The 15,295-nt window shown below is 39.1% G+C and overlaps 1 protein-coding gene across 4 annotated transcripts in view; it reads right to left on the bottom strand.

Moving 5' to 3' along the window:
• Positions 1 to 15,295, bottom strand: part of SLC39A11 (solute carrier family 39 member 11) — a 364,339-nt gene that overhangs the window by 114,528 nt on the left and 234,516 nt on the right. For all 4 annotated transcript variants that reach the window (XM_075216853.1, XM_075216854.1, XM_075216856.1 and 1 more), the window contains one exon: positions 7,227 to 7,391. In XM_075216853.1, the coding sequence (XP_075072954.1) occupies positions 7,227 to 7,391 (165 nt within the window). The remainder of the gene's footprint in view (positions 1 to 7,226; positions 7,392 to 15,295) is intronic.

The following is a 15,295-nucleotide window of genomic DNA, read 5'->3' as shown; positions in this document are numbered from 1 at the left end:
TTAAAATAGTATGTATTAAGAAGTTTAAAACAAAATCTGGTACTTGACAACCATGGAGAACATATCTGCAAAGGTAAATAATAAATCCTACAAATATACCTAAATCTAGTGTGTTGCTATATAATAATTCATCCACCCAAAGGGACATTATCCAAGGCTTTTCAGACCTTCGTCTGTAGTTCTACTTTAGCTATAGTGTCTACAGTTGACGATTACACTATGTCAGCTTAATTTAGCTGACCAAGATATGCAAATGCTTCTACAATCCATGTAACAGATCTGTCTGAACCAGGGGTCCTGCCTCTGGCCTTAAATTCACACCTCCACTCTCCCCCTTTCCTATCCTACCTCATACTCTCCACACTCCATTATTTTCATTGTTCTTATCAGTGATAGACACACGCACAAGCTCTTGAGATACCTCCATTTGTTCTATTCTAACTTACCATGCCCCCTATTTGATACTTTTCACTAACTGTGTGTCATGCATACGGAAAAAAAACAACATATTTATTGTGCTCTGAAAGTGCACACCTAAAAACCTGCCAACTTTAATTATTTTCATTATTTTTTTGTTAGTTTTTTTTTACAGTGTGACAAGCGCGAATAAATTAATGTGCCATTGAATCAAAGGAATAGCATGACACATGAAGCACACTGAGAACATTTTGCTTTAGCAGTGCATGCTGTGCATTGCTTATTAAAAGTGATGCTCAGAACGGGACCCCAGAATTTAACTTTAGCACCATCTGCTTCCAAATGTATGCATTCATTATCACCAAACAGTTAAAAGATTAATTAGAGTCAAAATGGTATATGTGGGCATCGTATACGGCAAAATGAACAAGCCTATGCATATTCAGAGCATGCTGCTGAAATTTCACATAAGCATGTTGTTACCAGGGACGCTGGGGGGGGGGGGTAGAAATTACTGGGCCCCAGCATGCCCTGGGGCCCAGCCTTAGAGTCTGGTAATTACATTTTGTAATATATTTTTTCATACGAGCAGGTTGCAAGCACGCACACACTGACGAATTGAGGGTGTGATTGATGTTAAGAGGGAGGGAGCAAGCGAGCCAGCAGCTCCCAATCACTGGACAGTGGGAAACATCACACACTGCCCCAGCAGGAGGAGGAAGAGTTCCAGCTCAGCTTAGGAAAGTGTGCTGGGCTGAGGTTGTAGGGGTGGGGGGTTATGATGTATCTGCTGGGTGGGGCTGATGATATTTCTGGAGTATTATGATTAGTCTGGGGGAGAGGGCTGTTATGATTTGTCTGGGGGGGGGGGGTTAAATGTTAATTTTTAGCATGCAGTATACAAGACATACACGGTTATAAAACATAAGAGACGCTCAAAAATTTTAAATAATTTTTTGTAGTAGTATATGTATTTTTTAAGGGTTTTCAGCAACTCTTACTTTTTATGTAATACATACTATATATTTATATATATATATATATATATATATATATATATATATATATATATATTTATATTTAGTGTGAGGCATAGGGGGTAAATAAATCTCTGGTAATGTGGCTAATTGAATGCCCCCATAATGTCATGTGTAAAGAGGCGCAGCAGCCGCAGCCCATGTTGGCCACACCCCATCACTATGGGGCCATGCCCAGAGGTGAGCTGGACAGGGGGGCAGGGGGCACCCGGGCCGCTCAGTCTAACGGCTGTTCGGGCCGGCCGCCTCCCCCCATCCCTTCCCCCGTGGATGAAATAATTCATCAATATCACCTGCGGTCGCGTCAGCGCACAGGCGGCCGTATCACGTGACACACGATGCGGCCACGTCATTATGACGCGGCCGCATGGCGTGTCACGTGATGCGGCCGCCTGTGCGCCCCCCAGGTCGAAACCTGCCAGCTCGCGCCTGGCCATGCCCCTGCAGCAGTGCACATCCCTTCTCCTGCTATGTGTGGAGGGCGGGCCCAGAAAGTTGCTGTTCGGGAGCCTCAAATTCCTCTTGGCTGCCCTGGTTGTTACATCACAACAGGAAGCACTGTATAGTACCCCTATTTTATGGACAGAGGTATAATGCATAGACAAATTACCAAATACCACAGTAAAAAGCAACACCCATATTTTAATGTCCACAGTATAATTATTGGATTAAATACTTATATAAACTGCAGAACACTAACAATAATTAGTTCACTGGGCTACTTTCTCTACAGTCAAAGTAATCCCACTCCTTGACACTTCTGATTGGCTCGACTTGATCATTCCCGGTTCTCTGTTTAGAGTGGCAGGCTGAACAGCCTATGCAGGTATGATGATAGATCCAGTTTTCCTAAATTCTGAAACCCTTGGCAGGTCCTTTTCAAGTGAACCACCAAAGATGTTACCCTGTTTTGCATGTCTGTCTCTGCACTTCTCATTCTAATAGCATAAAGAAATAGTAATTATCCATGTATTTTTCTCATCAAATCTCCATCTGTTAGATTGACATGCCAGGGCTGAGTCTACCCTTGTAGCATGAAGACCCTGTGTAGTGTGAGTGAGCCCATGGCATGCTACAAAAGACTGCACAAGCAGCTGTCACCATCCCTGGGTGGAGGTCACGTCCTTTCTCAGACAGACAGCATAAAAAGGATTTATAGGTCATGGTCTAACCATTTATGAGCATACACTACAGTAATCAGACGGTACTTACAATTTAATCATTGCAAATTCATTGTTATAAATCATATGCTAATTTTGTAATAACATATACACATATATTATGAATACATTTTAAATTCAGCATTCCATTTCATTTATAGTGTAATAATTGCAAGAATTACAGCAGGGTGAGATATATGCAAATAAGGTACAGGCATAAATCCATTAATGTGAGAGGATGATCAGCGGAGGGAGGCTCACACGTCTCGACCTTTTATTTTGTATCTACATTTTTCTGAAGTACACAGACAGCATTTGCTGGACTTTAGAAAGCTTTGTGTTCTATCTCCCATATAATCATCTTCTGACAAATATAAAAATACAGAAGCATGGAGCTTGTTTATTCAAACAAACAAGGCTAATAAGCTTTAGCTGTGACAGTGTGAATATGCAGGGCAGCAGATCCACTGGCCATCTATCCAGCATCACTCACAGCTGGTGCTTCCTCATAATAGGCTGCTAAGGCTACTGTTCTGCCACTGTACAAAATAATAATATGCTCATTTTGCACAGGATCACCTGTAGCACACATGGGTCCTCATTTCACAAAATGGAAGTAATGTGTTTAAAAAAAAAAAAGCACATGCATCGGGTATATGTACATCCGTATTAAACAAGAAGAGTACGTGAGGATACATCTAGTGATTAATACGGGTCTGGGTCCGCTATGCTTCAATAGACAGGACACTGTAGGATACGTCCAATACATATGCGTAATTTTTTTTCACAAAAGAACACCGAGAACAAAAAAAATATTCAACTAATGTCACCTATTAATAACATACTCATTAAAGACAAAATATTCAAACATTAAAAAAATAGGGTGTTTTGTTTGATATCACCCCCATGAAATACATTAATGTCCACTGTAAAGTCATGATCAAAAGTTTTGAGAATGACACAAGTATTGGTTTTCATTAAGTTTGCTGCTTCAGTGTTTTTAGACCTTTTTGTCAGATGTTGCTATGGTATACTTTAGTAAAATTACAAGCATTTCCTCAGTGTCAAAAGTTTTTCTTTACAATTACATTAAGTCAATATTTGCAGTGTTGACCATTCTCTTTGAAGACCTCTACAATTCGCCCTGGCATGCTGTCAATCAACTTCTGGGCCACATACTGACTTATGGCCGCCCATTCTTGCCTAATCAATGTTTGGAGTTTATCAGAATTTGTGGGTGTTTGCTTGTCCACCCGCCTCTTGAGGAGAGACCACAAGTTCTCAATGGGATTAGGTCTGGGAAGTTTCCTGGCCATGGACCCAAAATTTTGATGTTTTGATCCCCGAGCCACTTAGTTAATACTTTTGCCTTATGGCCAGGTGCTTCATCATGCTGGAAAAGGCATTGCTTGTCACCAAACTGTCCTTGGATAGTTGGAAAAGTTACTCTTTGAGGATGTTTTGGTACAATTCTTTATTCATGGCTGTGTTCTTGACTGAGAAGCAACTCCACACATGAATGGTCTCAGTGTGCTTTACTGTTTGCATGACACAGGACTGATGGTAGTGCTCACCTTTCCTTCTTTGGACAAGCGTTTTTTCAGATGCCCCAAACAATCTGAAAGGGGATTCATCACAGAAAATGACTTTACCCCAGTCCTCAGCAGTACCTTTTAGAGAATATCAATCTATCCCGATGTTTTTCCTGGAGAGAAGTGGCTTCTTTACTGGCCTTCTTGACACAAGGCCATCCTCCAAAAGTATTCGCCTCACTGCGTGTGCAGATGCACTCACACCTGCCTACTGCCATTCCGGAGTAAGCTCTTCACTGGTGGTGCCCCGATCCCACAGCTGAATCAACTTTAGGAGACGGTCCTGGCACTTGTTGAATGTTCTTGGGCACCCTGAAGCCTTCTTCACAACTATTGAACCTCTCTCCTTGAAGTTCTTGATGATCCGATAAATGGTTGATTTAGGTGCAATCTTACTAGCAGCAATATCCTTGCCTGTGAAGCCCTTTTTGTGCAAAGCAATGATAACTGCACGTTTCCTTGCAGATAACCATGGTTAACAGAGGAAGAACAATGAATACACCACCATCCTTTTAAAGCTTCCAGTCTGTAACTCTAACTCAATCAGCATGATAAAGTGCTCTCCAGCCTTGTCCTCGTCAACACTCTCACCTGTGTTAACAAGAGAATCACTGACCTGATGTCAGCTGGTCCTTTTGTGGCAGGGCTGAAATGCAGTGGCATTTTTACAGATGCTCCTGATCACAAACATGTTCTAGCATGCATACACAGCCATCATCACCAGTAATCAGCATTTAGACTAGACCTTGTAGCTGGAGCAAGTGATTCGACTGAAAATCACGTATCTTCGATATGCCCAAAGCTTAAATCAAACACTGTTGCATGCCCTCGAGCTTGGCATGCCCTGACTATATATTGACTACGTGCATATGCCCATTCCCCTCCCTGTTCCGCCCCTGAAATTGTAGGGTGGCGTGAGCAGCACACTCCCCATAACCTTCTTCTCTATGGTGGAGGAGTGTATTGGGGGAGGGGGGGGGGATTTCAACAAATCATTCTATAAATTAAAAACATAAATAACAATTTAATCACATATATAGCATGTGGAGTAATCAAGAAAGAGGGACAACTCCATCTTCTACACTACTAATCCCCTATTTCGGAGATTGATTTTCCCCTATGGACACTATTTGAACTGGTAGCTCCTTTGTGCACCTATTAACCTGTTGCAGATTATGTCATGATACAAGTTACTCCGTTATATTAGGATAAGGAGTATAACTACTATTTTATATAGGTTAGCATACCTTTCATACTGTATTATTATAGCACTATTTTTGCTTCTTTTTTTTTTTTTAACAATGAGAGCTCCCTGCATTTGTTTTATGAAACTTTGTAATAACTCATTACAAGCTTCCTTCTGCCCCATGTATATTCATATCCTGATAATTAGCTAAATTAAATAGAAAATGAGGTACGTGTGGTTTTAGACAAACACTAACAGACCCTAAATTAAGCTGGATAGTTAAAACGTAAAGTTATCCTGCCTCTCAGCTCTCTGGCAATGTATGTGGCCTGTATCAGGCTCTATTGCCATACATGCAAGGTATGTGCATCAATACACAACTCTCACATGATGGGGAGATCATGGTAGCATCTGAGGCTTCAGCCCTGTGAACTGGTACTACCATGTAATAATAAGCTGGATGGTGAATTTCTCTATATTATTTATTGCACAAGGTCATGTAGATATTACCATTCACAACATATAGGTATTACATAGCAGGTACTAATGGTAATAAAAATTGTATTCCACAGAGGAATTAAAGGCTCAGTGCTTGATAGACAAAATAGATACAAATTAAATAAAAGCTGTAAACAAAGCGTGTGTGTTTGTAACCTCTATGGAATGGCAGTAATTTGGACATTTGCTAATTACATTCTTGATAACTACTACTACACATTTAATGTGTGCATCTTGGACCTGGAAGCGGGATCATCTTTATATCCTTGAAAGTGAATTTACTTCCGATAATATTGGTCCTATATCTTTCCTTCAATTCTGCCTCTACAGACATTGTTGGAACATTAGGAACCAACAATCTCTTGAGATAGTTATTAAGGTTCTCTATTATATGATATTTACATATGACCAGTTACTTTTTAAACAGCTGTATGTTTCTGCATTTCTCAATGTTTTATTATTATTTTTATATATATTTTATTGCAATGTTCTTATTTATGATGTCACTTGTATTTAAATATATATACCATTCACTAGCTGCTACTACTTTAGCGCTGTTTGTTTTCTTTTTAGCTACATCATATTTTGTCAATATCGCTGAACTAACTGTTTTTCTGTATAGGTTTGATTTATACATATTGATTTTATTTTTAATTTGACTTTGATCATTTAAATTTTCTATTTGGACTTTATTCTCATGAAAATTGGTTAGCCCCACAAGATGGCTGCCTGGGAGTTGTCTGCTTGTAGTTATTCTTAAACTAACACGGCCCAATTACACATACATAAACCACTTTAAGAATTTGTACACATAAGCATCTTTTAATATGAGTATAATATTTCACTTGATCACCTATTTAGTAATGAAATGGAGGAGAGATAACAGAAGACATTCATGGGATTAAAAAGACACTTGTGTACAAAATGCATTGCTGACTATATTAACAAAGTAAAATGTAAAATTTGACTGAGAAAGATCTTCTGATAAACTGGCATATCCACAATAGTGGCATTAAAACTTGTGGTAAGTATTTCTGAATTAGACAGAGGAGAAAAGGTATATATGTTTAGTAAAAAAAAAAAGGTGTTTCAGAATTGAATGCAATGCCTCAATCTTTTCGTAAATACAACAGTAAAAGACGCTTGGACAAAATGTGAGCCTGGGCCTTATATCTAGGTTCAATTCGTCTGCAATTCACATAAACATTACATTGTGGAACACTTTACAACCGAAATATTACACTACATATGGGAATGGCCTGTTTATAGAATGAACAGAAGGTCAGGTTTGGTAAAACACACAAATAAATACTAATTATATGGTCCCTGATCATACCTGGAATGTTGTGAATAGTAATTGCCAAGATCAGAAGCATAATCCGCCGCCAGCTGCTTCCCCCTTTGTGTTGGGATTCCCGGGTGACCGCCAATGATGAGTCCTCGGCTGAGGGAGAATGAATGCCCTTCTTTCTCTGGTATACATCTCCATTTTCAATCTTATCTAAAGGTAACCACAAATACAAACAAAGATAAGATGTTTGAACAGTGACATACACTGAATAATGTAAGAAAAGGTCAGACAAAGGTCTCCTATGCAATTTTATAATAGTTCCAAAGACAAAACAGAGAAAACACTGACATTTGGATTCCTTTATATTAATTGTATTTTCACTTAAAGTGTGCCCCTGACCTTCACATTGTAGAGGCAGCCATTTTGTGAGTGAAGACAAAATTTATAGGAATTCGGCCTATCAAATCACTGGGGATTACAGTAACCATTCTGTATAATGGTTAAGCCCACAAAATGGCTGCTTTCTCTGCCAAGGTAAGCGGTACACAATAAAGGATACATAATTAGCATTAACTTTGGAGAATAACATTGAATGTGCAAAGCAAATCCCCTCATGTTTTACTCATCAGAACCCGACATTACATGATATGAACATAGTATAAGGAGTAATACGTTAACCAGCAATCTTCTCATTATGCAAAGAATATAACAATACAATTGAATATTGGTATGGCCGGGATGGAGCGGAGATATCTAGTATTACAAAACTAATACATAGTTTTGATTATTCTACTATCATTTTGAGCTGTTCTGGCAAATACCAAAGAAAACAATGCAAAACATTAGATCAACTCATTTTTGCTGCAACAAGCACACAGTAACTTTCTAATGTCTATCATGATCACTGGAGTGTGAAGTACAGATTTTGTAATGTAATTCTGTTTCATTGCATAATCTAATCTTACATGAGTCAATGTCCTCAAAACAAAACAATAGTAAAAGGACAATTACTACACCCGTCACATTTTATTTGGAGTAAACTGTGGAGGAAAGAATTGTTAGGCTGCGTACACTACAGGGTTTTTAGACGATTAACGGGCCAATTCCACAATAAACCGTTTGGCCCAATATCGCATTAGTGTGTACAGCGCAACGAGGAACAATCATTATTCCAGAGCACATCATATTGTTTCATTTGAGTCTTAAACCAAACTAAATATCTTGTTCAACGATGGAACAATGTTGTACCAATTCTGCAGTGTGTATGCACTCAGGACCAGCAGTGTCTATAGAACTCTATGTAATGTGTAGAGTCGCAATTTCTTCAGCCGATGGTTATGACAGATGAAGAGCACAGATCTGAAGGTAAATCGGGTAAAATGAGTACAGTGTGTACACAGGAATCTGCATGCTGATCGGGACTTTCTTTTTTTTTCCCAGTAGTTGGTAAAATCATTAAAGATATTGCATAAGGAGAAATTTTGCATAGTGTGTACCCAGCCTTACTGAGAAGAAAAACCTGTTAGATTTCCATTTAAATATTGCAAGATCCAGACATCTGAATTTTTAATTCTCTGCACTTCACGCAAGACAGCAATATCTAACTAATGAGGACATACATGTGACTTAATCTAACAAAAATTGAGTTCAAAATAGTCCAAGCAGTATTGGAGACTTTTGAAGCTCTGGATTTTGGTTTTGGTTAGTAAAAATGTAAATAAATGGTAGAAAAGTGTTTCATTCTCTTGACTTTTAAGCTTAATATTTCATAAAAGTGCACCGGTCACCGACACACAGTGGAGGCAGTCCTGGTGATATCACTTTATACCAGTGACTTAACAGGCTGCATTCACATGAATATTGATACAGCCCTCAAAATGGCTGTTTTAGTTATGTCTCAGAGCAACTCCATCTGACGAAATGCATTGGTCGTGGTTTGTGTTTTGAATCTTATGGATGCTATTTTTGTTAGTGTACCAGGACAATGGAGAGGCATTTTCACTATACAGCTCGTGCTGTGGTGAGATGTCTTATCTTTATATATTTCTCATGTGTGTTTGGGAGTCTGTTTTTACCCTGATAAAAAGTGGAAGCGCCTCCTGTTTTTGTTTTATTATATATTTAAAACCGTAATGAAAACATATGCTATATATTTGTATAATGTTGTTTGTTACCACTGTAGTCTGTGGAAATCCATCGAGTTAGTGAACAAGCCCTACAGAGCTTCCTAATCCCTAGGTAGCGCATTACTTACGGACCTAAACATATTTCATTTCCTTTCTGGCTGGCACAGATTTCAATGCAGACAGATAGCCAGTAGGGGCTTATGTAGCCTCTGGACCACCAATCGTTAGAGCCCTGAGCAGGGGAGAGCTGGCAAATTTTAGCCTGGGGGGCAAAATTCGACTCAACAGCAGGTGGCCCAGTGAACCAGCCCAAGGTAGCCCAATAGGACACCAGCCCGGGGGGCAAATGCTCCACTGCCCCCCAGCCCAGCATGCCCCTGAGGCACATGCCTTGGTTGCCTTGTCAAAAATTTCAGCCTATAGCATCTACTAACACATATACAGATGACAATTTACAGGCACCTCCTCTGCTCACAGACTGAGCTAATTTAAAGGGCAAATAAGCCTGACTCATATACTTAGATTTCCCAATTTAATTTTCATTTAATGCAACCTTGTAGTTATATTTTCAGTCTAGAAATGTTTCTCATAGTGTATCTTAGCTGAACGCACTTTCTTTGCAGGGAGGAAGACATCTCAAGCAGCATTATAACACAAGCTCTGACACTTTGCTGATGCCTGTGACAGTCGTCAGACAGCAATTTCTCCCTCGATCTGCCAAAGTCTTGGGGTTTGTGAAGTTTGAGCAGACGGTGTTTTGATCCAGTGCCAATTAGCTTGCCATCCAGGTGACTCAGAGGAAAAATGTGATAATGCTTCATTTTGCAGCTTCCAACAGACTTTTGTAATGTGTAGAAGAAACCTGCAGACTACGAGCTAGGGAAGATGTGAAACTAGATCTCTCTTTATTGCACTATTTTTACTCCATCCAGGGTCAGATTGACTTATAATAGGTACATTGTCACAGTGCTGTGTCTTCCAACAGCTGGAAACGCATGGGAAAAGAAGTAAAGCTCAGAATAAAGAGGTAACAGCACAAATTTAACAGAAATTATTAGGAGGTTGCATCATCTAAACACTGAAAAATTACCTATTTTACAAATGATCATGTTCCTTTTAAGGTTATGCAATTTAGAGGTGAAGAATTAGCATGAGAAAAGTCAAGTAAGCTTTCTATCATACAATAATTTGGCCACTGAGTGGTGCTGACCTATTGTCTATGAGTGGTGTTTAAATCCACAAAGAAAGGATTACTGTAACTCTCATTAATGCATGCAAATCTAGAGATAAATATGTTTCTCTAAGAAAACCTTTACAACAATTTACAGAAAAATAAAGTAAAAAAAAAAAAAAAAAAAAGATGTTGTATTTTCAACTTTAATGGATTTAATTTCATACTAATGAAATTATTAAATTGACATTTTTAAATTGCGGTATTGATTATACTCACCTAACTAGACAAATTTGATCCTCCCCAGGACAGATAGGGTTTCTCTTGGAATAAATATAATTAGAGATGCTGAGGATCATTTCCTCGTGAACCAAATACACCTGAACTTAGGGGATCGGAATAGTACTTTTGCGCTTTTTTCGGAATCGAAAACTAGGTAAAACGTCATTGTGACGTCATCGGATCTCGGGAATTTTGGAATCTTTAAATACCGCCCTTAACGGCGATCTAGTGCCATTTGAGAGAGGGACACAGACGGGGTAGCATAGAGTGTAGAGCAGTTGGGCAGGCAAAGTTATATAATTTAAGGAGAAGGGTGGTAGCAGTGATAAACAAAGTAATCAGTGACATTCGGTAGAGCTCCATAGCTCCAGTGTTAAATCTCATTTCAGAAAAATACAAATACTAGTGCTGGCAGGGTTGGTGTAATTCTGCAGTCCAATTCTACTGTGTTATATAGGTAACACAAAAAGGGGAGCTGCGTTGCTCCATTGCTAATTGTCATTACTGAATTACAAATACTAGTCCTTGCAGGCTTTTCTTCTGAATTTGCACCAATTGTACTGCGTTATATAGGTAATAGACAAAGAGGAGTGCTCATTGCTAAGAGTCAGTGCTGAAATAGAAATTATAGGGCTGACAGGCTTGCTCCAAATCTGCAGTCACATTTTACTGCACCATAGCTCACTCAAACAGGACAGGTGGCAGGGTTCAGTGCTGAAACAGAAATTGTAATAATCCCTTAGTTTTTAAAACAGGTTGTCAGTGGTATTACTTCTGACCTGCGCCTTGTCTTGTGTCTGATAACCACCTCTCACGCCCGCCTTCAAGACTTCTCCCGTGCTGCTCCCCACTTATGGAATTCCCTACCACGCTCAATCCGACTTTCCCACAGCCTTCAAATCTTTAGATGCTCTTTGCAAACACATCTCTATTTTAGAGATGACCTTATCCCTGATAACACTATTGACGCTAATCATAATATACATATAATAACAATAATATGCCTCTTAGTGAAGCAGATGATACACAGAGTAGCCTGCCTCAGAAAAATGTGACCTACTTTGGTACATGCTGCTGCTGTTCCTGCCCGAATCACCGACCCAGTGGGCTGTCACAGTCATATAATCTTTAGTTTGCCCAGTTCCGCTTGTCCCCAAATCTGTGGTTAAGAGTACAGTGGGTAGAATGGCACATTGTAGCCAAATAATTACTTTTTTACGAACCTTCTGGTTGAGGTGAGGAATAGCTTTTCTAGTAAAATGGTGTTGTGATGGAATTTGGTAACGGAGACACAAGACCTCAAGTAATTGTCCAGCTGTATTAATAGTGGATATTGTATGCAGAGCTAATACTAGCATAGTCCCCATGGTGTCTGTGTTCTGCTTTGCGACTGGGTGACAGCTTCCTTACTTTCTTCCTCTAGCACAGGATTGTTTAACAGTCAATTGTTGTAAACTACTAGTAGTCTTCTTCCGGGTTGAAGATACACCCCCAGCAGCAGCAGTGAGACTAACTCTCAATAATTCTTCAGAGGAATCATGACTAGTGGAGTCGTCATCTAGCCTTAGCAACTTGGATGCAGGACTAACACCCATCACTTGTGAGGATATTGATGATAAAGGTGTTGGGGGTGTAGATTGCAGGTGCTGGGCTCTAGATGAGAGAAGGGAGGTAGATGATGCTGCTTGTTGTTATTTTTTTAACATAAGTTTCTGATTTTCCCAACAGCTTTCCATGAACTCGCTTCAAATGGCGTAACATGGATGAGGTTCCTAGATGGTTAAGGTCCCTACCTCTACTGAGTGTGGCTTTAAAAACGCTACAAATGGCTAGACAACTGTTGTCAGGATTTGTGTAAAAATAATTGCACACATAAGAGGTGGATTTTTGGTCTTATGCCCAGGCATGACAGTGGCCTTTTTCTTATCACTGGCAAGGATTGCTTCAATCTTTGTTTGAAAGTGTATAAAAATAATATTGTGACCTCTGAGGTGGTCAAAATTGACTGAAAATGACTTGATATTAGTGTTATTGAGGTTAATAATAATGTAGGATCAAAAAAAGAGCAAAATTATGTGATTTTAGCATATTTTAGCAATTTTTCTAAGAAAATAGAGATCCAAAGCCAAAATAAAAAAACACAAGGGTAGTTTTGCCAATACCAAAACACGAAGCTAATCTAGATCCAAAACCACTTCACGGGGGTCAGTGAGCATCTCTAAATATAATGGTATATTCTTGTGTTTATTTTTTATTTTCACAATTCTCTAATATTAAGTCTCCTTTATTTTTAAAACGAATAGATAAACTATAAACTGGATTTTATAGTATGTAATATAGTAGATAATGCTGCATCTAATTAGCATGAATATAAAAGTATATGAGTAGCCTTATTCAGGTCTCCCATCCATCTACCATGGACTGCCTAGACTGCATGGGCATCTAGAGAGGTGTTTTAGTGAATAAAGAACAGGTGACGTGGAGGGGAAGAGCAGGGCAGCCTAGCTCTTCAAAAGCTGGCATGCACCTGTGGTGCAGGGCCACGTCCCCTGTCATTATGCCACCTACCCAAATGTTGAAAGGTATGATTAAAAAAAAGGAAATTTCTATTTTTTGAACCACATTATGTATACTGCATAGCTTTCAATGATTTCACATTTGCTGCTCTCAACTTGTATTGCACCTCTCTTGTGTGGGAGCTGAAGTGGTGTTACATGCCCTCCATTTCTTTATGCAAGGCACCTGTTCCCATACCCATTTGAACCAGTTGTTGGAATTGATGCAGAGATAAAACGGACAATTATACTCAACCAATGACAAAGCCATATTAACATTGCACATGACTTGCTTCCATATTTATGAGCTGCAATTGTTACTTATGGCCCCTTGCACTTGGAGCGGCGGACCAGGGGCGAAAATGTGCAGTTGCAGTACAATAAGGGCATTCAGGCCCAAGATCAGCAGGCACCTTTGTGTCTTATTGTCAGTTAATCAGATCTTGATATACATAAGCTAGAACATGTACATTTTTCACATACATAAACTTGACAAGATGACAATGATGATTGCTCTAGACACATCATATACCAGGCTTTAAGGCTGCACGCATCTTAAGATGTATGCAATTCAAAATACAGACGTTGAAACACAAGTGTGCAGACACATCTTTGCTCATAGGTAAACAAGGCATAAACAAGACATATCTAAATCCATAGTTACATATAAAATCCATAAACATGGGGCCTGATTAATTTTCAAATGCAACGTGCACCCAAGTTACATTTTTAAACCTAGCACAGAACTTGAGTGCATGCTCTGTATTCAAATCCAAGTGGATCTCAAGATACATTTCCATTTGAATCTGGGTATAAGTAAGCTCTGCCAAAATAGTGCTTGCTGTATATTAACAAACAAAACAGGGTAAGGCATACTGTACATACATGACGCTTTTATAGTCCCTCTTGGTTGCATACAAATGTTCTGTGCTATCTAGTGGTATATATACATGTAGCTCTTAAAACAAAAGCGATGCCGTGACACATCTGTGTTTGCACGTCATTATTGTACATTGCCTATGTTCATCTGCCCATTCGCTCCCTAATTCTGCATTCGGACAGGAATTGTCCGTTTCCGAGCATGAGCAGAGTTATTTCACACAAAATACTGCATGCAAATGGACGCAAGTCCGGAGATTAATCAGGCCTATGACGTAGACACGTTCACACACAAAGTCATAGAACATTAAAGAATACATATAGCAGAGTTGTATATAAGTGTAGTGATAATTTGAAATAAGTAAAGATTTATTGAGCAAGTGAACACTCACTTGTACACTTTTAATGATAAGGGGGATCCATTTTTACAGTTTTGGAGCCCGCGAGTCTCTGAAACAGCTTTCACGGTCTGCTAATTCAGTAACATCTCTTTTCTCTTCCTGACAATATGAGAGTGAGCATCATGATGTATATTTACATTAAACACCATCCTGTGAATGTATTTATATTTTTATTCACAAAACTTCTGCCTAACATCTCTCTGGCAATTCATGCTCAAAAAAGTATTTCCAACACTGGGGACCTCTGCAGAAAAGCTGCAGGAAAGTGTCTGATAGCAGCATCAACTCAGAATACTCCAACTGTGTGAGTTATCGCCATCCAGAACTACATTCTATGCTTAGGGCAGGGTTCTTCTATAAGTACTTGTTCTCCCATTAGCTATTCCTATGTCAGATTATACCTTTGCTTTTTGTCTACTTTCCAGTATTCTTCTAATAAACTAGAGAAAAACACAAATTGTATTGTCTTACCATTTAGATTTAAGATTCCTTACTTCCTCCTATGCACATGACAGTGTAAATTATTATGCAATACTGTATTCTGCAGGATATCTGTGATTAACTAGCAGTATTCTTTAATGCCTCTAAACATTTCACATACCCATATATTTGTTACTGAAAATATTTCTATTCTGGAGCTCAGACAGCTGCACACATTTCCCCAGGGTTCAAGCTTTCATACACTGCAAAGCATTACACA

The sequence above is a fragment of the Mixophyes fleayi genome, chromosome 6 (assembly GCF_038048845.1).
Source record: "Mixophyes fleayi isolate aMixFle1 chromosome 6, aMixFle1.hap1, whole genome shotgun sequence".
NCBI lineage: Eukaryota > Metazoa > Chordata > Amphibia > Anura > Limnodynastidae > Mixophyes > Mixophyes fleayi.
The sequence above is the reverse complement of the archived record's forward strand: the minus strand, read 5'-3'. Positions and strand labels throughout refer to the sequence as shown.